Below are 24,312 nucleotides of genomic sequence, written 5' to 3'. Positions count from 1 at the left end.
ACTGAACACAATCAGAATTCAAACATTTAAGTGCTAACAGCTGTAAGAGCAACAGTATCATTTAAGTGCTTGCATTTCACGCATTTGATAGTAGTCTGAAGTTTGTGATGGCTTTCTCATTAATTCTATGTCAGGTCCTGTAATTAATGTAACATATTTGTAATTTTATTTCAGCTGTGGCACATCCAAGAGGTATGAGTATTCACTTCTTGAAATTTTTAACACAGAAATAGAAGTTAGTAGTAGGATTCTATAAACCTCAATACAGAAGAATCTACTCTAAAAATAATCAATCCCACCAGATTTCTCTCAGTTCAAGTGCTCAAACTATTTTTTCCAAATGTTATTTTCTTGCTTTTTGCTGCTCTTAGAAGTGAGCTACAAAGATGCTTACCTTACTACAGGGTCACTTTCCAGTAACTCAGTGAGTCGCTGCAGCTGTTCAGGTTGAATGGATCTTCCCAGGAGGGCTTCAGTGTTAGTGTAGATTAGAAATGCTGACACAGTTCCTAACAAAGTTCCAACACCTAGAGACCCCACACTGTCATAATAAGGGTTTCCTAAGTAAGACATGTCAAATTAGTTCCACAGAGCATTTCTAACACATAGATAATTCAGATTTCACACTGAAAAGAGCAGGTGTTTTTGGGGTTGCTTGCTTTTTTGGTGGGATTTTCTGTGTATAGATTTATCTTTACTAATATAAAAATTTATACACCTGAACACAGGCAGTAGCACAAATGTTCTTTTAACAATAACTCAAAAACTTGCACTAACCATTTCTGGAATACAGTACTTGGAAGTTTTAAACAAGTATTCATTCATATTCAGTTTTGTAGAAACAGTAACATATTTTTAAGTGTATGAGGGGAAACTAGTGATGGAATAAAAAACCTGACTTTAATACAAAATATGAATCTATCCATTCTACAACTATGATTAACTCACTAGAAGTCACAAAAAAACCAAAATTACCATTTTTTAAACAACTGAAAAGCCAAAGGCAATACTTAAAAAGGGACAAATAATCAATCTTCCCTCTTTAGAAAGCTTAGCTATGCAGCAAAGACAGACTCTAAATCAGCTGCCATATAGATTACACTACCTGTGAGAGTTAAGTTTGTCACACTGTTCGAAAGTGGCTATTGTAATCTGAAGATAAAACTAATACCACTACATATCAAAAGGAAGAACTGCTTCCCCTGCTTCCCTAGTTCCTCCCCATGTGCACATGGAGCTGCACACCACTGAAAAAAACAGCTCAAATTATGCAATCCTACCACCATTTATTAAAAAATACCCAATATAAACTAAATGCTGTGTGTTCATATCATGCACAGGAGGAAATTCACATTAAGTTTGCCTCAGTTTAAAGCAGGGTTTTACCTGTTAAAGAAGTCAGACCCATACATGTAGCAGCTACAGCCACACTCAGAACTGCTGCAGCATCCTCCAGTAACACCACATTTGTACTAGGATCACGACTCTGCACAACTGTGTATACAAAAAAAATTACATTCATTTGGAAAGCTTAATTACGTTATGCACAGTACTTAAACTATACTTATACCAGCAACTTGAGAGAAAAATTTCCATAATTATATAGGTGTAAACTGAATTTTTACATATGCACACACTTCTGGAAGCATTCATAAGTACACAGAACAAGCTCTATGTCAATTATGGAAACTTCTCCCAGAAGTTTGAAAAATCTGAAGGGGCATTTATCCTGAAAAACACGAGTAGTTTAGTAAAAGTATTTAAGTAGTGTTACTTAAATCAACAGGTTTTCACCCAATTTGTAACATGTAGCTGTTACTAAAATAGAAAACAGATCAATAAAAGGGGAAAGGGAAAACAGACAAAATTGTTTCTACCATTATACAAATACAATGAAATGGATTCTATTTTAAATAGCCACATATCTTACTGCTATAATGACACATACCATATTGATAAAATGACAGACCCTTGGCTCGAGCACTCCTGCGAATTTCATTTATAGCAACAAGAAGGGTAGCTGAAACAACACCAAAGTAGTTGCTGAAAATGGTTAGAGGCAAAAAGATCTGTTTCCATTTTGAAAAAAGGGAGCTTTTCTTTATAACTTAGCAACAGATCATCACAAAAGTTCTGATTATTGATACTTTGAATAGTGACAAAGCAGTTACCTTCTTTTCTACATGCATCTCCCACACACAGAATCACAGAATCACAAAATGACAGGGGTTGCAAGGGACCTCAAAAGATCATCTAGTCCAACACTCCTGCCAGAGCAGGAGACTTGGAACAGTGATATTTAGATAGTTTAATACCAAAAAGGTATTCTATGTATACTTTTTTAATTGTTTTCTTCAACTTACTAAATACAGGTAAGCAAAAAACTTTTTCCACGAGTATTTGCAGCAGAGCTCAAAACTTTACTGTGTAAGCAAAGAGAAATTACTGCTGTAATTACTCCATTACACTCTTAAGAGTTCATGAATGCTTAAATAGAAGTATTTCTTAAAACTACATACCTCCTTCAGATACCAACGACCCTGCTAAAATGCAGTACGCCTGTGTGGAGGGAAAAAACCCACTCAATTATCATGTTACATGCCTATTTGTACAGATCACTTCACCATAGACTATCCAAGTGCAGCACTCCAAACCCCATCACCCACTGTGCCGTGTGGCTCTCCTTAAACAGAAGGCAACAATATTTTGATTCTGCAATATACTGCAAAACAGGAAAGGACGACCTCTTGGGATGTGTTAAGGGAAGATGCAGGGTTTAAAGAACTGCTCATTTTGCTACAAGATCAGCTAGAGTTTAACATGACCTTTTTTAAAAACACATTAAGGATGATTTGAGTTAATTGTGTAAGAATTCAAACTGACTCAGGAAGTGAATTTCAGACTGTGCCATTGCTTTCTAGAAGTTATCACTGTTAATGCAGTATCAAACAAGACCAACTTACCCAAAGAAGAGATTCTATAGGATGAGGGTGAAGCAAACCTATGATCCCATGATACCAAGAAAGTCCTGCACCCATCATGAAAATGCCCACCCCACTAATAAGGGAGGCAATATAGCGCATGTTTGTGAAACCATACCTAGATGAAAACAAAGAGAGTGATTTAGGAAAAAAAAAATCTGTACCTCTCTAAACATACCTACAAGTTTGTTTCCACTAATTTTCCCATCTTACATTATCATCATGACTGGGCATCTATTTAAGACAAAGCTGCTAAATCCAACCTAAACCAAGGAAATAAAAAAGCCACCTTGAAGAGAATATGTAGTACATGCAAGAACATCAAGCATAAATATTTTTCTAATTTGTTTTTAAACAAGTTATTTACGTAGCTGTATTAGCTCTTCTGTAGAGCATGAAGATTCTACTACAGTAAAAAAAAAATAATGTCACTACATTTTATTGAAATGCTACTTCTAATTTAAAATGCAGTCTTGTAGGTAGTCACTCTAGGTATTCTATCATGCTAATTTAAAGGGAATAAAATTTGTGGCATCTTTAAATAGTTCAGCTAACTGCAGACTTGCAGGTATTAAGAGCAGTAGTAAGAGCTAAAGTGATATTAGAAGTGTACCTTTATTCCTTTTTTAGGTATTAACTGCTACTATAAACAGTACATTTCTTTTTCAACATTTAAAAATCAATAGTAAAAAAGACTATACTTAAAAAGAGAAAAAAGTGAGAAGGGAAGGAAATACAATGAATATTTAGACAGATTTTACACAATATTTTCCAAGTTACCTGATGCTCTTAATGAAGAAAAGCTTAACTAGTTCTGTAAATTAGAAGTATTTGGAGCTAGTGGTGACTTGCCCAAACATGGGTTCTAACTTTTATGAAGTCCTAAGAACTTACCAATAATATTCCTATTACTCAGATAAAAACAAAGAGTAGTTTAAGCCAAACACACCTCCTTATGATACAAGTAGGTGTCTTGCAGAGAAGCATTTTGTTGAAAATAGAAAAGGATGGAGGTTTTATATTTTAAAAAATCTTGTCATTCACATGAACAATGTTTTAAAACAAAGTAAATCTATCCATTTGAAGAGGTAGAAGACCCAGAATAACTTAAAGCAATAATGCCAATTAAAGTAATACACATCTAAAAGCACAGCACACACACAAAAAAAATCATGGCACAAAACATGCACCAAGCCACTGAAGCTAAAATTCTTGCCATTTGGAAGAAATGCCTTTTCTTATTTTATCTGTTGTAAAATCAGAAGCAATGCATTTCAGAAAGGCTACAAAACAGCAGATTAAAAAGCACAAGGCAACGTATAAACAAGAACTTATGTTACTCCTATATATAATTACCAATATCATCATTTACTCAAAAAGCTTACGGATGACTAGGGTCAGGTGTTCTTGCAGACTGACTGATGCCCAAAGCTAGCAATGCCTATTGAGGACAAAAGGAAAAAAACTTTGTTAAAGAAAAGATATTCAGAAGCTCTCCATATCAACTGAACTCGAAAGGAAAGGTAGATGCAATGTGCTGATCTTCACATATGGTTTGTAACTAACATTTTTTTAGAGCTGGAATATAATCCTCAAAATCTCTCAACTAAATCTACCGCCCCCAAAAGTTGTTAATTATACCTATATATAATATGTAGGTAATTACAGTGTCTATGGAGCATGTGTGTATATATATAATTACTGTTAATTATAATTTTAGAACTGCAACCACAAGTGAACATTATGTGCAATCACAAGTAGTCTTGTTCTGCTTTGATGTGAAGGAATGAAGTTGTTCAGGAAACAAAGATATTTAAATAAACCCCTCTCAAAGAGAAATTTTACAGAGGCTACGGTCATGGCATTTACATACATTTAGAGCAATAATTTTTACCCTGCAGTTTCTTTCAGTATTGAACTTTGCATTCTCCAAGCTAAAGAAAAAATTGCTTTGAAGGAAGAAATAAAAACCTCCTGCTATCTAAATGGCCTGTTTGGGATATATTTAATTAGGAATGTATTAAACTATTGATTCAGTAAGTTATAAATCTACACCTCAATTTTGCAAAGCATGTGTTTTGTTTTAGGACTTACGAGTTATTGAAACATCATTGCAAGTACTAGAATTTAGACACTTGAGTCTTTAACAGCGGCAAGGTTTCTCCTATGTTCTCAGCAAAAATACATTCTCAGAACACTTGAGCAAAAATATCCCAGTTGACTGTTAACTTTCACATTTAAAACCCAGAATAGCTCTTCCACATATAAGTGGCAGATAATATCCCTATCAAACTCAGTTCACCTATACAGTGACACACTTGGCCAACCAAGGGGGAAGGCCGGGGCGGGGGGGGAAAGAGAGAGAGAGAAAAAAACCAATACATTCTAAGGCTGCTTCCCCATAAATTTCTTCACCTATCAGTTGAGTTAGCAGGTATGTCTCATCTTCACTTTGTAGCTGGAACAGCTGAATGGTTGTGTAAACCATTTACAGAAAAATAGTAGCAAAGAAAATATGAGTCCTCAACTCAATCCTTCGGCACAGAGAAGCATCCTAGGTATAGCTCATGCATAACAGCAGCAAAAGTTACGCTCAGACGCTTTTTAAGATGTGAAGTATTCTCTACAGTTCCAAATTTGGAGAAGCACAAGACTATTACATTTTATCAGTCACAAGCTATCCAGTGATTCCCTCTTGCTTGTACCGTAAGAGGATTTCAGCCACTCATCAAGTTCGGGGTTTTTTTGCTTCCAAAGCCTTGCTATATCAAAGCTGCAACAAAGAGATTCCTTCTAAATTGGGAAAAGGGGAGATTTTGAGGTCTCATAATGTATGCCTCAAGCGTAGTAAAGAAAATAGTGGAAAAGACAACATTAATTTTGTCCCTATACACCATTATTATGTGCCCAGCTCTGAGTCTGCTACACCACCCATCAAAGTAAACGTACCAGGTATGTGGCTACCTGTGCTGTGAGAGGCTGCTGAGGCAGCCCAGGAATAACAGAAGAAAGAGATGCTCACATTCTCACAGTTTTTCTACCAAGAGATGACTAAGCAAAGTCTGTCATTCTATTACAGTAACTGACAGGAAAAGTATCTCAAATTAATATTTAACCAAAATAAGAGAGAGGCGTACTTTGTACATCACCTTATGATCCATGAGGTAGCTGAGTACAGTTCTACTCACTACAACTCCTCTCTTTCAACTAATTTTTAAAAAAACCACCTTAAGAATCTACGTTCTCACTAATATTCTTGCACTAATATAAATTTTTAAAACCACACAATTTTCATTTTTTTAGTATCTGGACAGGCCCTCAATAATACTTTAAGCTGATCAATACATCATTCTTGTTCAGGAGGGGCAGGAAGCAAGTTAGAGAGGAATGAGAATGTAATCTAAATTACTGAGATTTACTTTAAGACCACTTCGTAAAGGCAAGGCTGGTCACGTTACACATATGCACCACAACAAACAAAATAAAGCCTGTCCCAGGACTTACTGCCTAACGTTCATGTACTTCACTAATATTATAATCAGTTTAACCTTTTGGGGGCACTTTCATTTTGATGGTTATAGGGAAACTAAACAGCAACTGGAGTATGGAACAATCAGTTATAGGAAAGAAAACCCAATGGATTAAAACAGAAGTAACCGAGGCAGGCAGTTTGAAATGATGTAGATGTGTTACAAATAGAATTGTATTACATTAGCTGAATTACTAGTCCAAAAGCCATTCAAACAGGTTTTATTTACAATTACAAGTGACTCTCTCTAGATTCCTTCTGCATTTAAGGCTTCCAGACTGGATCAGTTATTTTACTGTTAGCTCATAAACCCTCCAACAAATTACTGGCAGCAGTATAAAAAAAAAGCCACCAAAACCCACTAGTTGAAACCACTAGTCTTGGCAAGTAAATCTGCCACAGAGTAACAGCAGCTTTGCACTAAGACTGGGGAACAGCAGAAAGAGCTCTGGGCTTAGCAGTATTTCTGAAGTAATGTCAGTTTCTGACAAAATTTGCCTTTATTGTTATATATATATTTTTAATAAAGATGTAGGCAGATAAACTAGTTCATTATGATAAAAAGATTAAACTATTTTTAAAAAGCATGGCTTGCTTCAATATTACTTAAATGGTCATTGGATTAAGTACTCGCTTTTTTCCTCCTGAAATATATTACTGGTAATTCTAAAGAGCACGTAAACCGTGTAAAACAGCACCAAAGTGATCACAGGTACTGAACAGGAAGCGCACAGCAGAGTCTGAAGGTCATTTTTAGTAAGAGTTGCGGCTAATAAACTTAGAATTCCTGGGTTCCTCTACAATGTCGATCTTATCTATGAGTAAACCTTACAAAGAAACACAAAGTAGCCCTGGTCCTCCCCAAAAATGTTTTCATTTCTCTGGTGTTTACTATCTAGACAGTATAGGCAAGCTAGAGAACACTAGCCGATTGAATTACTGCTTTCCAGTGCAATACAGCTACTTTAAGGATCTGTCTCTCTATGCCTGAAAAATTATTTTAAGTGCTAACTTAAGAATGGAAGAAATACTCACCTGGTTGCATGTGTCTGCTAAAGAATGTATGGCTTCTGAAAACATACTTGCAGAACCCGTGTAAACCCAAGCGAGCAGCTTAAAGAAAAAGTTCAACCCATTTCTGAAAACAAAGAGAAGAAATAAGCTAAAGAACAACAGAATATTTGGTCTTTAATGTTCTCAGCAAAGCCACAAGTGCTGCATGATCATGCATTACCTGCCAGCAAATGGTGAAACCAAGTATCAGTTTGATCACTGGAGACCTGTACAGGCAGATAAGGCACACACATTGCCTGCATAGTTACTGGTAAAACAGCTTTTTACTGAAAAGGCTTTTTAAGCCCGTTCAGCTAAACTAGAGAGACAATTTAACTTTCAAAAATCCTTAACTTCTAAGGAGGGCTAAGTTACACTTCCTGAAAACTACTATGACATTCATGACTCAGAATGACTAATTGCCTACCAGTGGGAGAATACAAGCCTTAACTATTTCCTTTTCCTCCTGTACGTCCCCTCCTAATACTGAGTCCAAAGTTTCCCACTTCAGTCTCAGCATGGGTAATTCCCAATAGGGTACAAATATAAGACAACAGACAGAAAGACAAGGATTGCACTGTAAAAATTATCCGTGAAAACTTTTCTATTAAGATGTCTGCTGTGATTTGTCAAGTCATTTTTAGGTTATAAGCTCACTGGGTAAGCACTGTGTTATGTTGCACTAAAATCTGAGTCTATGTTCTCACTTCAAACATTATCAGAATCAATAGGCTGTTAATGATCATGTTGCAAAGAAAATCAGACTAGAGGATTATAGTATTATCCTCTCTTCTTTCATGTATCTGAGTTTAGCTTATTGGCAATTTTTTAAAGTTTCAAATGAACTTGTTATAAACATTAACACCTTGCAGTTGCATTTTTGAACTGTATGCCAAGAAATTATATTTAAGCAGAAATCCCTTGTCACACACTAAGTTATATAGTTGATTAAGTAACATAAATTTCCATGGTCACACTTAAAGACTACATCCACTTCTCCAAGCAAGAGGTAGCACTGTTTTCTGTACCTCCTTCCATCCAAGGATGATGAAGCATCACCATAATTTACAGGTACGTAGTTAAAAAAAGTGTAAGTTAGTGGATACTCAAGAAGAAAGGGAGGCTGTTGTAACACAAACTCACCATTTAAACTCCCTGTGTTAATTACAAGTTCTGCAACTCACAGTACAGTGCATCTTTAGCATAGAAAGAAAATTAAATAAATGACAGTGGGATTCATGAGCACAGTCTCTTGGCTTTTGTATTGCTCTTCTCAATGTTGTATTAAGTTGACGGCTTATCTGAAGGTACAATTCAGCTGTGGGGCCCCCACCTGTTCAGATGACACAACAGGCACTCAGCTGCTATTTTATTTCACCCCCACAAATCCTGACATCCTAGAAATTTTTTAAAAATCTAAAAAAAAAAAAGACACCAGTAACATTTTCAAATGTAAGGTCCAGCAAAATCAATCTGTCCAGCAAGTTGGAGACATAGGATAAAAAGCTGGTGTGCTACATAGGAATTAATCACAAAAAACCTAATGAGCCTACAGAGTCATCAAGGTTATCTGGTGCTTCCTGTCTGACTACACGTTCACAACAATATAAGACAATAAGTCAGTCAGGTGTGTTGTTTCTGCTTGGGTGGGTTTGTTTGGTCAGGTTTTTTTTGAGGGGGGAGTCAGAGTTTTTACAACAAGTAAAATATGTAGTGCTTAAAAAACAAATTCACCACCACAGAATAAAAACTATAAAAGCCTAAATTCTGTTGAAAAAATACTACAAAGATTTTAAACAGTGGAGGAAAAATAATCCAAAACCAGCAGATTCTGAGGCGTCTACTGAAATAGCCTGAATCAGTTTGAACAAAGTTATCTTCTATAGTAACCACCAACTTGGAAAGTATTTTCTCTGTTGTACTTAAGTAAACTGAACTGACCGATTTAGCTACCTCATTTTTACCTCCAAGGACATGAAATTGTAGGAATATTAACAGAATTTAAACCAAAGCTTAGTCTGAAAAAGATTTATTATCAAGTTTTGGACATCATGACAAGAAATTACCACACACCACCACCATGATTCAATAGACAGTTCTCTTGCTACTAAGCCCACCACTATGCAGCATTTTCCAATAAGCCTCTCCTCTGCACCTAGAAAATAAGCTGCTTTGTTCAGCACTAGTTTACAACTGCACTCCAAAATCCCTAAAAAGGCAGACATTCACCAACAAAATGGCAGGGTGAGGGAAGTGTTGAAACAGATACCCCTCTGACTTGGCGTCAGATGTCTTGTCAGTTTTAGTTTAAAGTCTAAATTTAATTGGTAACTTTGAAAGGTACTGATGCATGAACAGAATCGACCTTTCTTTGAAAAAATACACAGATGCAAAAGTAGATCAAAATCAGTTCTTCAAATAAATGTTCCTAATTTAACAATTTAAATTATAATTAAAACAAATCCAAATAAATCTATCCAGAGGGAACCATACACTTTAGAAGTTTAAAGGGCATTAATACTTGCTTTTACATATATATTGTTCCAAATTTGTTTCAGAGATGATCAGCTCAAAACTCCAATTATATGGGGAACAGGAATTATGGAGAATTCGGAAATATACCTAAGGAATGGGACCATCATGTAATTGCCCACTTTTTATGCACTAGCTTACAGCAGAAGATAATAGTTTGTAAGGACCTGGCCTGATTTACACAGCCATCCCTGACTACCCACATAAAATATGTAGGCTTTTGAAGAAAGGTCAGATTTTTAAAAAGCCAAAATTATTAAAAAAAAAAAAAATCCAAGCACATAGTCAGATCCATTATAGATCTATGAAAACAAAAAAAAAAAAACCCTTCTCTTTATGTTCTAGATTTGACAACTATCTGTGTTTCACCACATCTATTTCCAAGGAAGCAGTGACATTACTAACATCCTTGACCACTTGTGTGTTGGGTTTTTTTAAATACTACATACCCTGCAAACTTTGTATTACTTAAAAGGTAAAGTATTAGTATGACAACGAAACCTCTTCAAAAATACCAGACTCTGAGGAATGTTTTGCTAATAATAGATCATTCCATTTTTGATAAACAAAGTCGCCTTCCTGCATTTCTCTAGCAGACCTTGAAAGTTTCTCTCCCTAGACACAGAATGCTATTAACATCCACAGAGTGTACCAGTGCAGCTGGTCTATACCCTCACACGTGGATCTGTAGATAAGAATTCTGCTTTTGATTGAACACATTTCATCCCCACTGGAGAAGCCTGATATTTGTGAAAAGCCTATCAAACAGTTCCAGCCAGAGAACTTCAAATAAATTGGCCTTTCTTGACCCAAAACCAGCTGCCATTAAAAATCATGCTGATGTTAAGAAGATCAGGGCCACAAAAAAAGCAGCACCGATGGTGACCTTGACTTAAATCTGAAATGTATCAGGTATTCGAGGGCCACAAGAGATCCTTTAACTTCTAAAAAAGCTCCACAAAAGATGACTGAAGCAATACAACAGGCTTTACAAACTTACGCTGGACAGGTTGCCAGGCAGTCATCTCACAAAAGTGCCTAATCATCCAAAAAGTATTTATGAAAAGAGTGCAATGCTTATAGCAAGCTCCTATTTACAAAGCAGGAGGAAAGGTCTGTTTTCTCTAGACAACTAAAAGAAAGCAAAGGAGGTAGACGTGACCGTAAAACCTTCCTCCTCCCTTTTTCCTCCCTTTTTCCCCCAGTAGACATACCTATACTAGCAGTTCTTACATATTTTTAACTTAGAAAGTTCTGAATATTTGCTGGTAGAATACTAAGTAAAGAGGGAGGTTTTCAGTCAAATGAGCTTAAAGTTTTTGCCCTAAGCATATAGTTTTGTAGGAAAACTCAAAACAGTTATTTCCTGCACCAAAAAAAGCATTTTCCCTATTTTCCATCTTCTCCTTTATATCAGTAAGACTCTCAGCAAGCAAATAACTTTTATAAATCACATTAATTTTAAAAATTCACAATTTTTATGGCAAGTAAGTTTGGGCCATTGTTTCCTGAGAGAAACTTAACACACTTCTGTTTACTTGACACCAGACAGTCTCTGTGTTCATCTGCCTAAACTCAGGACCATCAGTTTAGTTTAGTTTCATTCAAACTTTTAAGATATGTGAACACAAAAACCTCCTTAAAATATCCCCTTTTCTGCTAGAGAGGAAAAGAGTTTAGTAACAGCAGAAGAGAAATATGCGTTTTCTGTCAGTTATATGGAAATTGTTTAAAAGAAGAGGAGCAAGAAAAAAGGACAACTTTAAACATCTGCCTCTCCATGTCCTTCAAAATTTTAGGTTTTGCTTCGCAGGATCGACTTCAAAAGATTTCCTCTTCTCTGCTCAGACATATAGTCTGTCCCTGATGCCTATATAGTGATGTATTTACCTAAATAGTTTCCCATCAACAATAAAGTGATTTATAACCTTCAGTTGCAGAGACACAGGTATCTTTAGCTTGAATACATACTGTTCTCATTTTCAGGATAATAAAAATAGTTTCACACTTGCATAAACAACACATTTATTTTTTTTAAACTTACATGCAAATAGCTACCATTACCACCTTCCCTGGTCCCTTGAAAAACATAGCAGCTGCACTGGAGCGTGGCTATATAAAGAAATAAGACATTATTAAAATAAGATAACCAAATCTTGACCGCATGAAGGACCTACCATACAAATTATTAAATAAAAACTTTGTATTTCCCTGTATTGCAAAAGTGAAGCTACAGTCCTAGAAGTGTAGCAATTTACTACTGAATGTTCACCCACATTGCAGTTTGGTCTTACATGTCCTACAAAAGGATGGCTATAAAAATAAAAAAGAACAACCAACCATGCCTCCAGCAGGGGCCACTCCATCCATTCCGACAGGAGTCAGCTGTGCAGCAGAAAGGCCACAGCAGAACACCTGGATCTAGGGAATGGGTCTGCTTAAGCAATGAGGAAGGGCCCATAGGACATGGAGCAAAATGTTAACGGGTTTGTTGGTTGTTGGGTTTTTTTCCTTTAGAAACCTATCTCCTTTTTTTAAATCAACAATATGTTTACAGGCTATGGATGGCATCATAAATACAGCTGCAATTTTGTTAATAAGGCAGCGATTGACAAAAACCCACCTTAGTGGTGGATTACACTGCCACAGTAGGAACCAATTTACACTGGCATCACAACTTTTACCACTACATTACAGTCAGTGATAGATGTGGTATATACTACAACGCAAATAAATCCTTCAACAGTATTCAGTTAGTTAAGCTTAAGCAACTGTTCCACAACTTTTTCCCATCAAAGGTCTGATGGTACATCTCACAGTGCTCTTCTAGCCAAAAACTTTAAAACATCTCTTACCTTAGTATTTCCAAAGAACTCCTTGTATTCCCTCAACAGCTTTTGGTTTCTAAATAGATCTGCAATACAAAATTGTTATCTTGAATACTTCCTAGCAACCAGTAATTTCAGGAATTTAATTCCAGTTCCTGCATGCATCAAAAACTTCTAGTAAGAGCCACATGCTCCTACTGAACTAAAATTTCTTAAAGGGATCTTTGTGAAAAACTCCTAATACTGCTATTTAGAAACACATATTGTTACATACTCATGCAAAATGCCAAATACAATCTATTACAGTCCTCTACATCACTTCCATTTCTACCAAAGGATGATAAACAGAGGGAAAAACTCAAAATGCACTGTTATAGTTATCTTTCAATACCCCTGCACCAAAAAAAAAAAAAAAAAGTTATGAAGAATACCTAACAGGCATTCTGCCCTTAAACCTGTCTGCTGCAAAGAAGAGGGGGAAGGATGTTTCTAAGTCAGTATTTTTCCATCCACTAGTGATGTTCAGTAACTTCAAAATAAAACCTGGTATACTAAAGCATCTGGAAGCTTGTAGTGCTAGATTCTCTCCTGCAAAGTTAAATAAAATACATTGTACACAATTTAAATAGATCAAAGCCAGTCTGTAAAATAGGGAGTTACCCATTCACGTATGCAATGTTTCATTATGCTATTATGGCCCAGTATTTTTTTAAGCTCATTTTTTAATTATGCCCAAGAATTATTCAAAAATTTTGAGGCCACTGAACACATGCTCAGTACAAACACTTACTTACAGGTATCTTAAGGGCCTGGAGCTCTAGCCTTTTTACTAGGAGAGTGTTCCAGTGGCAAAACCATTTCAAAAAACTAAAAAGATTTCTAATTTTAAGGTGCATAACTGGAATAAGCACCTTGTAGACTGTATCTGCATAGACAGTAACGTGTTACTCTAACACTATGCTAATAAATGCTTAGCAAGAATTGCTAATTTCAAATTTGTGTGTTATCAATGAAACAACACATCATCTAGCAGATTTCTAACAGTCGTACTTCATCGTTTACATCTGAAGTTATATGAAAATCTATACTCACTTTCTCTGTACTTGATCTCTGCCTCTTTACGGCGTTTTCTTTCTCTAGCAAGAGCCTCTGGGCTACCCCAAACTTCAAGAGACCTGCACAGAGTAAAAGTAACTTAACAAGGGTGCTTTTTATTCAACTTCTTTTCAGTTTGACTGTTACAAAAGCCTTTCCTAAAAGCAGAACATCATATTCTTTCTGGTAAGAAGCCACAAAAATTACTTTACAGAATAAAAAGTTAATCATGAAGGGGCTGAGGACAAGCACTTAATCACTGGACACATGAAACATACCCTCTAACTTTATATAAAGCATGTAATTATTACAATAACAAAGACATAAAATGTGTGCAGATAGAAAATGGAAAAACATTACTGCCCTTTGACATTGTAAACCTGACTTTTAAGATGTTCTCTATCATATAAACCATTTTACACAATCTAAACATTTTTCATAAAAGTGTTCTTACTTTGCCTCTACATCCGATCTCAGGTACACAGTGAAAGTCTCAGTGTCATCATGGGGACTTCGACGTTTAATTTTTCTCAGCTGGTCTAAATCACTAAGGAAAGCAGATAAACAATTCAGTGCAATAAAAAGTTCATATTATCCTAATTTTACTTTTCTGTCTGGGTCATCTTCCACAATTTTATATTAATTTGCAATAAAAAACCTGAAGTTGTTTACTTAACCCAAACAAATGCACAACATGAAGCAAGCAATCTCTGGGATGCTACTGAAAATTCACTGGGTTTTCCACATTCAGAAGTCCAAATCACACCATGAAATATTATACATGGAAGACAAAGTGTTAAAACACTGAGTAGTAAAATACCCAATGAATCATCTTCAGGTAATTCATAATTTGCACAAGTGCTAAATGAGAGGGTTCATATCTTAAGAGCTCTACATGGAAATCAGAAGTCACATGACATAAAAATGTAAGAACCTACACAGCCAGCACAAGCTACAAAAGGTTAGATATAATAAGACTACTCGAGAGAACACATACATTTCCTCGCTAAGTTATACATTAGAGCACCTACACTGAGATATAGCATTAAGGATTTAGTTGGGGGTTTTTTAGCCCAACTAATTATCTTCACTTTTTCTTTAGCTTTTGTTCTCCCCCCCCCATTTCAGTCAACCCAGCAAAACTTTAGCTAGTTATTTCTCTGCACAAGCAGCCGGTTGCGACAAAAATATAGCAGAGGACATGACTTGCCACTGGATTTTCACCAAAGACCCAGTTTGGTAACATACATTATAAGTAAAAACTGGGAAGGGACAGTGACCACGTAAAAAGTTAAAGCTGCTAAGACTTTAGATCTAATATGGGTCACACACACCATGCATGAAATCTGACAGACACCTCAACTACAGTGACACTCAGTAAAGCCTGCTGGCAGGCATGGCACATAGGAAAAGGCAGTAAATATGAATCAAATAACTATAGTCAGGTGACAATGAACCACTTCATTCCAAGTTACAGACCTCACATAACAAAGTTTCCACTGATGTTTTAGAGACACTCATGTCAAATCATCATGACCCCAAAATGCTAAAATAAGAGTTAACTGTCATTCTCCTCTATGACCAGCTGTTCTAGAGGTGAACACCACCTCCCCTCCACCTAGACTTACGGCCATGTAAGTACAAATAAACTATTTTAAGAAGCCACTATGGAAACAAGCAAACATAAGTGCAAATTCCTAATCTAAGTAAACAAGAACTAACTTCAGCCACTTGTTGTTATGTGTACCAAAAACACATTTAGAAAAAGTTGCTGTGCTAAATCACTTTTTATTCACAATTACTTTTGAAGCACATCCGAACAAACAAATATTCACAATTTGAATTTCAACCCAAACACAACATACCTGGATTTAAGGCAAAACTCATTTATTGCTCTGACTCCAGTGATGAAGTTATTCTGTGTGTATTTTGGTCCATACTCTCTTTTTTTAAGGACTGCTTTCACTTAAAAACAGAAATAGATAAGCAAGTTAAGTCACTCATGAAGACTAAAGCAGAAACTTCCAGAGGCAATTCAATCCAGTGTATTATTATTGTCATACCTACAAGTGTAGATCTTGAAAGCACTGCTGTCAGCAAGACAGAAAACTTGCAGTGAAGAGTGGAAATGAGTAAGAGTAGAATTATTTACCCCTAAAAACACTATCTACTAAGTTGTAGCTCAGGACTCAAAACATTCCACATACTTAACTGCCACTGTCAGCTACCTTTCCAACTCTGACATCAGAGATGGTGTTAAACTACTTAGCATTTGAACACACAAACCCTTGCTCTAGCAAACAAAATTGCAACAAAGAGCTCCATTTCTTTTTTCTTTCCTCAATGCTTAATCAATGTTCTATAGTTATTTTTGTCCTTTGCAGACCATACAGAGAACTGAGACAGACTGTACATGCCACTTTCCTCAACTACTACTTTTGGAAACACATTTAATATTGGTCACTTACAACAAAAATATACATTTATTATTTATAATGCTTTGTACAGACAGAAGATGTACTCATATCAGATTTTCATGCAATTAGAAAAGTAATAAAGAATACCACACCTATTCAGAAAAAGGATAAATGGAATTTAAAATTTATTCCGTTATTTCCTAATTGTCAATATGTGTATAACGTCATTGTATTTTCAAATCTAAGTCACTATACACTCACTTCCATCAAAAACATTATGCACACTGGAAGAAGAGTTACAATTGCTGAAGAACTGAAGAACACAACTGAAAACAAGAAGCTCAAATTCTGCAGGCAAGATCACAGGACTGGAATAATTTCTATAGTTAGGCCAGAATGTCTCCGTAAGTCACAGGCTACTTACAGAAAAATACTGTATTTAAATACTTTGAGAAAAAGTTTCCCAGAGTTCTACATTGCCATATTTCTGAGTTTCGAAAGCTTAAAGGCAAAATACATTGCTTGGCACTCAACAATCCGCTAACACTACAGATAATCAGTATTATTATTTACCCTAATAACCTGATTGCTGTCACCCAGCTTGAACTTAAAAAAACTGTTTTAAGTACTTGTGTAATCACATTCATCCCATAATGCTCCTGAGCAAAGGTGACAAAAAAATTACAGGTTTCCTAAAAGAACCCAAATAAAACCCAAACCCAAGCAACAAAAAAAAAATCCTACCAAAAAAGCCCACCACCAAAAAACTCCATAATAAGGGGATGAACATTTTAAACATTTCCTATCTTACTTAAAACAAATATATGTCCAAAGTGTATTAACCTTAGTAAAAAAATAACTTGAGGATTTATCAAACATTAATCCACCTTTCAGAAACACATGTAAATTTCACTAAAAGAGAATACTATAACCAATTGTACTTTGCAGCATATCTGAACAATCCGACCCCCAGTTCAAACAACAGTATAAAACCAATAATACATGTAAAGGAAAAAAAAATCAGTTTGGTATTTCCAAGAGAAGGATGAAGCCAAATAAAAGAGGATGTAAACAAAGCACTTTAAATAGCACAGATTTTTAAATTAGTGATCTTTTAAAAATGTCACTGTCTTAGTAACTTATTGATCCAAGTATTACTAAGACACAGCAGCATCTAAACACTAGAATTCTACCTTCGAGGCACTATCAAAATCTTTAACATAAATGCTTTTACTTGCACGTCTATAATCTAGAGAGGTAAAACTCCCTACTCACTGAAAGATATATCTGTTTTTACAACTACTTCACAATCCATCTAATTTCTCCTATCTATCTTTTATACTCCCCCTGCACGCAATGTGACAACAGACACAAAGAAACTGATATAAAGGATGTAGACAAAATTCTATGAAAAATACACAGAGAGACACCAATCTCATCTTGTTACTGACAAGCATTATGATTGATGTTTCTTTAAATGTAGGGAAAGACAGGAAGTAATTTTGATAAGAGTTTATAGCCTGCTGAGTCACTTAAGATACTTTTTCTGACAGAGTTTAAAGACAGACAGCAATATCTGTTTTGATAAAAGTTTATCCCATACACAGAAAGCTGAGTGATCAACAACAGTAGAGATTTTTAAAAGCATAATTCTCACAATAACATAACAGAAACTACTGCAGTGAAGATGGAGTGAAATTAAGTCATGATACATTAAAAACATGAAAGAACGTTATGCTCGTGTTTTATCCACTTATGTTTTTTAATAACGTAGCTAAAGACAGAAGCACATATTTATTACTAGCAGAAATGGGAACATTGCAGGACTCAGATTAGGCAGTTCATGTGGTCAAAATATATTTAGAAGCAATACTGATTAGATTAACTGAGCAATAAGAAGAAACAGAGGAAGACTTAGAACAAGGAACAGGAGAAGATCAAGTATTCAGCTTAGCCATACTAAGTCTGAGATGGTGAATGACGATGCCTGAAAACATGCAAGGAGGACAGACTGTGGTAACAGACAAAAAACCCAGTCTTTTCGTGACAAACTCATTAGCTTAAGTGAAACAATTAAAAACAGACATAGAAGAGCAAGTGTTTAGAAGGAATACTGATGTATTTGATTTTTCAGAAGTCATTTTCAAACTACCAGGTATCAAAAAAAGCTGACATGTAATTGTGTTTTAACATGATATTCACGTAGTTTGTTACACAGTTGAAGAGGAACCAGAGTTTCCTTACACGTATCTTTTTTGACTACTAGCAGACAGCAGTGAAGTCTCAATACAGGAAGCATTTCTTTACCTTTTACTTGGATTGGCTCTTTAAGGAAGGACGGCTTTTGACCTGCACTGCTTGTATCTTGTCCTGTAAAATAAAAATAAAGGTTGCTGGAAATATGAAAGGATAGTTTTTTCATTTTAGTAACAAGTTTGGTGGTTGATGTAGCAAAATAAGAACGTATCTTAATATTGCTTTCCATCCCTACAATTTACAAGTATTTTTGCTAGATTTTCAACATTTAAAACTCTAATCAAAGACAGAAACAGTAAAATATATATATATATATTTAATATAGCATTGATCAATAAATTCATAGTAGCTTGCAGGAGACCACCAAACTGTGACATACTTCAGAAAGTGTATTTAGCTTGGAGAAAGTTTTATGCAAAATTTTAAGTAAGTAGATACGAGTTCTGTACAGTTTATGGCTGCTGATCACCTGAGTCTCACAGAGCTTTTAAGCTGCAATTCAATTTTAAGGAACTGAAACTTTTTCAGTTATGAAAAGTCAGCTCATTAACATATAGAATATTCAAATTAAAATCCAGAATGCTTCTGTCACAAGATGGAGCTAGAATGAAACCCAAGCATTTTGGCTGGTTCTGAAATCTGAGGATATGACTCAATTAAAAAAAAACCCACATTAAAATATATTTATATAAATACATAACCTATTTAGTGAAACTCGTCATTTGGAAAATAATAATGTCCAGTAATTTCAGTGAGATTTCTACTTAGAAATCGGAGGTACTACTCAAAAATACAAATATTGTATTCTTATCTCATACACCTCAACATAGCTTTCAGAACCAAAAAAAAATTATTCTAAGAAATCACCACAACATATTCAATACTACTCTCTAACACTGGAGGTCTGCCACACATCCACAGTCATTAGCAAAATTAAAACTGCTCTTACTGCAATACATATTAAAAAATATGTTAAAAAAAATTTTTTTCTAGCAGGTTTGCGATAATTAATGAGACACTCCTAGCTTAACACGCTACTCAAATTACTCAAAGGTCAGATATTCTTGAAGCTCAGACTGCATAACTATCTTTTCATCAGGCAATTAGTTACTGCCCTAACAGCAGCTGAGGACTAAGGCTAATAACAATCCAAGCATACTTTCTTGGCACAGTAACACTTACAAATTTATGAAACTGATCTTATTACACAACAAATAAGGCTGGTCCAGAAAATAAACTGGCATTCCTAAACTAGTCACCCCTATCAGTTACTGTACGACTTGAAAAGAAAGAACACTTTGCTGTTCCTTTCTTTTCGTACCTGGTTTAACACACCAGGCAGCTGATCTAAGATTGCTCAGCCAAAATTTTGTAGCAGATTCTTTTCAGAAAGTCTGCGTGCAACCATTTATGTCACTAAAAGAAATATCACCAAAATTATTTAACAGAAGATTGGGCCATAATTCAGAGGGGGGAAAAGGCACAAAAATACCAATATTTATATCTATGCACAGAGATCACATCAGGTATGCTTTTAAAGTTCACTATCTCAGCCTAGACACTGAACAAAATTCTACTCATTAGTGAGAAAAATAGGAAATACTTCAATTCACAACTATGTTTTTTCAGACCAGTAGAGTTTCATACAATGGAACTTTCAAGATTAACAACATTAATATTTTCAGTATCACAAAACCAGGAAAAGCATCTCTCAAGTTTCCTGACCAAGAAATGGAGGCCCAAAAGAGATCCATTATTTGCTAAATATTTAAATTGCTGGAAAAGTATGGGAATCATCAAAAGTAGTTTACTACTTTTTCAGAATACTATCAAAACATGCTTCCTTAAATATATGCCCATAATGCATTAGAACACTGTATCCACTAGGCCCCACAAAACACCCCTATGTGAAGCGAGCATATAACCACATGCATTCCTAAATAAATTTCAAAGTGTTTCTTCATCTACACACAGTATCTCTAAGCTGCAATTTCATATACACTGCATGTATCAGTCCCCACTCCCCCCCACCCCCACCAAAAGTAAAGGTAAGTCTCAGGGTGCCCGTGAGGTGCAGCTCCACTCCAGGCTTACTAGGACTCAAGGCTGGCAGCCTCTCTGGAGGCTCCCCAGCCTTTTCAGAGACAGTGAGCAGGATCAACTTACCAATCCATCTGAACCCTAGCTCTGCAAAACAAGAAAGTGACTATTTTTTGTTACAAGACACACTTAAAGATCATTAATGCCAGTACAAAAGAGGGAGTAATTAGATACCCATGAGAGAAGATGGTAACGACCCTTTTGATGACAATCATCAATTCTACAAATTTCAGGCAGTCCTGAAGGCAATAGTGCTATCCTATCTTCAGCTGTCCCATCTTCAACTGCGCATTGAGAACCCAGAAGATATCAACAACTACAACTGGCTCTACAGTCTTCGACTGTATTCAGGCAGACATTCTTCTGCAAGAATCTCACCCTCTAGAAAACTTTCCAAGAAACATAAACAGTTTTAAGGATTATCCTCTCCTAAAACCAAATCACAGACTTAAGGAACATTATCTAATTGTTACACTCTAAACAACATTTACGATCACTTTGGGACTTTCAAACATCAGAAATGCAATACTCTTAGCTGGCTATAGTTAGCTTTTGAAGACTACTGCAAGCCTTAAGAATCTACAAGTTAGTACTAAAGAAAGAATGAAAACCTGCTAGCCTGACAATGAAAAGATGAATTTTTTCTTTAATAAAACAACTAGTTTTAGACAAAAGCACACAGAAAGTGAGCTTTCATTTCAAAAAGCATTCGTTATCCCTTAAGCACAGTAGTCTTCCAAGCACATATCTGTGTAGTCCTGCACTTAAGCAAACACCTAACTGGCACAAGATTGACAATCAAACTAAACAGCAAGGAGGGTCACGTTATGCCCACTGTGTCAAGAATTTAATGTGAATGCTGCAGTTCTGACAAAGTCAGATTAGAAAGCTCTAGCAAACCAAACAGCTCAGCCTTCTTTACCAGTCATCTGTAGCTTAACCCAGAGAAGTCAGAGTGCTCAGTAGTCACATTCATTCAATTTTTATCACAAACTCATTTCACACAAGTGTTAAATGCTACAAAAAGAATTCAAGCAAACAAGCAAAGTGGTAAAAGTCAAGTAATACATTCCATTTCTTCTCTCTTAAGTTAACTAATCCCTTCTGACATCCACATTTTCTCACCATCACCTTAAATCTGATTATTCTAAACTTAAATCCTTTAAATACTTGAATGACAAATAAATTTCATGTATTTAAAATTCATATATAGGTGCCCATAAGCAACAAATTCTAAGAATTCTTCAACCATAATATCACACAACTGGGGGGGAAAGGTTATCCATAGTTAAATATGTAAAGTTGTTACACATATATAAATGTTGTTTATTTTAAGTGAGTACTACCTGTTCCAACTTTATGCAGGGTTTCTTCAGGGGTTGACCCACTTCTACCTTCTGATCCAAGATCTTTTTTCTGACCATTGGAGGTATAAACTCTCACTTGACTCATCAACTGCACAGGCAGACGATTGCATGGTATAATGTATGACAGACTCCCAGCTTTCATTGAAGCCTGCCATCCTAACAGGGGGAAGAAAAAGATGTTACAGGCAACCATTTTGGAATGAAAAAAAGATCCAGTTATATACCAGCAGAAGTTATGGAAAGTTAGTTTTTAAGTAGTGTTCTGTGCTTATTTTACTCATTTAGGAATTACAAAATGGGAGTACATGACATGCTTTCACTGCCTCCCCTCAAATATACACTTTTAAACTTCATTCAAATGTTAAGGTTTTTTTCTCATACACTCTAGGTGATCTTGATAAGATTGGCTTACAGATACATTAAGCCCCATTCTAGTCACACTGCCTCAAAACCTTTAAAAAACAAGTACCAATGAAAGCACAAACACCACCCCGACAAAACTATTTGCCAGCAGTGCAGTTTCATTTCACTCCATGCATGCTCTGTACAAACCACAGCTCACCAGTTAAAAACTGACCTACGTGAGTTACGCATTGGGAGCAACTTGCTATAGGAATTATGTTGAAAAGCACACAACATTGCATAAAACATTTTATACAGAAGAATCTTAAAACTTGCACCATTTACAACAGAGAAATTACAAGATAAGCATGTAAAAAAGCCTACTGAAAAACGACCCTGGGGACGCAATCCTCGACTTCAAAACACTAGGTGAAAATAGAGTTCTACGCACTACAAGCCAACCTGTTAGGAAACAGTTTCTTCCAGGCAGTAAACACACTTGTGTAGAGAGGGTACATAACTCCTCCAACCAGAAATGCAACACGTAAACCAACTGCTTTAGAAAGCACTCTTTAGAGGAAGAAAAACATTTTTAAAAAAAATTTTGATACAGTGCTTGTAAAGCAAATCATACAAAGTATGACTCATCATACAGAAACAATGTACCTATCAACAAAGCAATGTTATTTTATAAAACTGCTTATTGCATAAGAGTCTCTTGGCTCTCCTTTCGGTCCCATACAGTACCGAAGCACCTGCATGCATCCACGCACCAAGCCAAACCCTAGAGAACTTCACCAAAAGGCGTCAGATAAGCTCTGACTGACTGTTAATTATTGCTGGTGTGGCAAAAGCCCAGAAAAATCAGCACAGCTCAGTGAACTTACTGATTACAACTGGTAAAAGACTACAATATACGGCACTACATAAGTAGCATTTTTTCCTAAACTTCAGTGATACCAGAGCAATTGAAAAACAGGAACTTAAGCAGTGTGTTTAGAGGATTTTTTTTCCTACTAATTTGTAAAAAGACAAGAAACCTCTGGAGAAAAAGAGCATCTGCTGCCTCAACCATAAGCGACTACGTGAAGAGGGACAACGCAGGTCAGCATCTAAAACACGGGGCCGGGTGCCTTAAGGACAAGCTGGCACTGGGTTCTCAGGCCAACACAACTCCTCTAAGGCTGCGCTTCGTTTTATACAATTAGCGCAAACGTCAACCCCAGCACGGGCGTGACGTAACAGCTTTACGTAAGACTGGGGCTGAGAGGGCAGCAGGCCTACAAAGGGCGTGTGAAGGTACCCGCGATGAGGCACCGCGGTCCTCGGGACACGCCTCGCCTCCTCCCCAGGCAGCTACGACCTGAACGCTTCCCCCTCCGGAAAGTGGGCACTCGGCTGGCGCCCTGCGCTCTCGGGCGGCTCCCGGCCCGGAGATGCCCCGCAGCCGGGGCAGTGTCACTGCCGCAACAGGAACCCCTTCCCGCCCCTGCCGGGGCCCGCGGCCGCCTGGCACCAGACGCCTGCGGGCGCCGGCGCTCGCTTTTCCCCACGCCATTACATCTGCCTACGGGGCTCGGCCGGGGCAGGCGAGGGTCCGCCGACCTGACTTGACCTGACCTGGCCCGGCCCTACCCGCCCCAAGAGGTTCCCGGCTGCCCGCCGGCGCGGCGCAGCGGGCCGGGCCCTAAGGGACTCACCGTGGCAGGCGCGGGGGAGCGGCGCCGCCCGGCACCGCAGGTACAGCCGATAGAGGCCGCGGCAGCCCCGCCGCTGAGCGGCCAGCGCCGGCATCATGGCGGCGACCGCACA

At 36.7% G+C, this 24,312-nt stretch overlaps 1 protein-coding gene across 1 annotated transcript in view; it reads right to left on the bottom strand.

The window, feature by feature from the left end:
* Positions 1–24,312, bottom strand: part of SLC30A9 (solute carrier family 30 member 9) — a gene marked incomplete at its 3' end in the record, with an annotated part of 33,354 nt that extends 9,042 nt beyond the window's left edge. The window contains exons 1-15 of the mRNA XM_084266791.1: positions 24,201–24,312; positions 22,138–22,314; positions 18,743–18,805; positions 15,884–15,983; positions 14,473–14,565; positions 14,016–14,098; positions 12,951–13,009; positions 12,140–12,207; positions 7,546–7,648; positions 4,367–4,422; positions 2,964–3,099; positions 2,520–2,559; positions 1,949–2,020; positions 1,387–1,494; positions 395–560 (exon numbers count right to left, since the gene is read on the bottom strand). Of these exons, the coding sequence (XP_084122917.1) occupies positions 395–560; positions 1,387–1,494; positions 1,949–2,020; positions 2,520–2,559; positions 2,964–3,099; positions 4,367–4,422; positions 7,546–7,648; positions 12,140–12,207; positions 12,951–13,009; positions 14,016–14,098; positions 14,473–14,565; positions 15,884–15,983; positions 18,743–18,805; positions 22,138–22,314; positions 24,201–24,297 (1,421 nt within the window). The 5' untranslated portion in view covers positions 24,298–24,312. The remainder of the gene's footprint in view (positions 1–394; positions 561–1,386; positions 1,495–1,948; positions 2,021–2,519; positions 2,560–2,963; positions 3,100–4,366; positions 4,423–7,545; positions 7,649–12,139; positions 12,208–12,950; positions 13,010–14,015; positions 14,099–14,472; positions 14,566–15,883; positions 15,984–18,742; positions 18,806–22,137; positions 22,315–24,200) is intronic.

The sequence above is a fragment of the Gallinula chloropus genome (genome assembly GCF_964237585.1).
Source record: "Gallinula chloropus genome assembly, chromosome: 7".
Classification (NCBI taxonomy): Eukaryota; Metazoa; Chordata; class Aves; order Gruiformes; family Rallidae; genus Gallinula; species Gallinula chloropus.
Note: the sequence above shows the minus strand (reverse complement) of the source record. Positions and strands in the feature narration are given on the sequence as shown.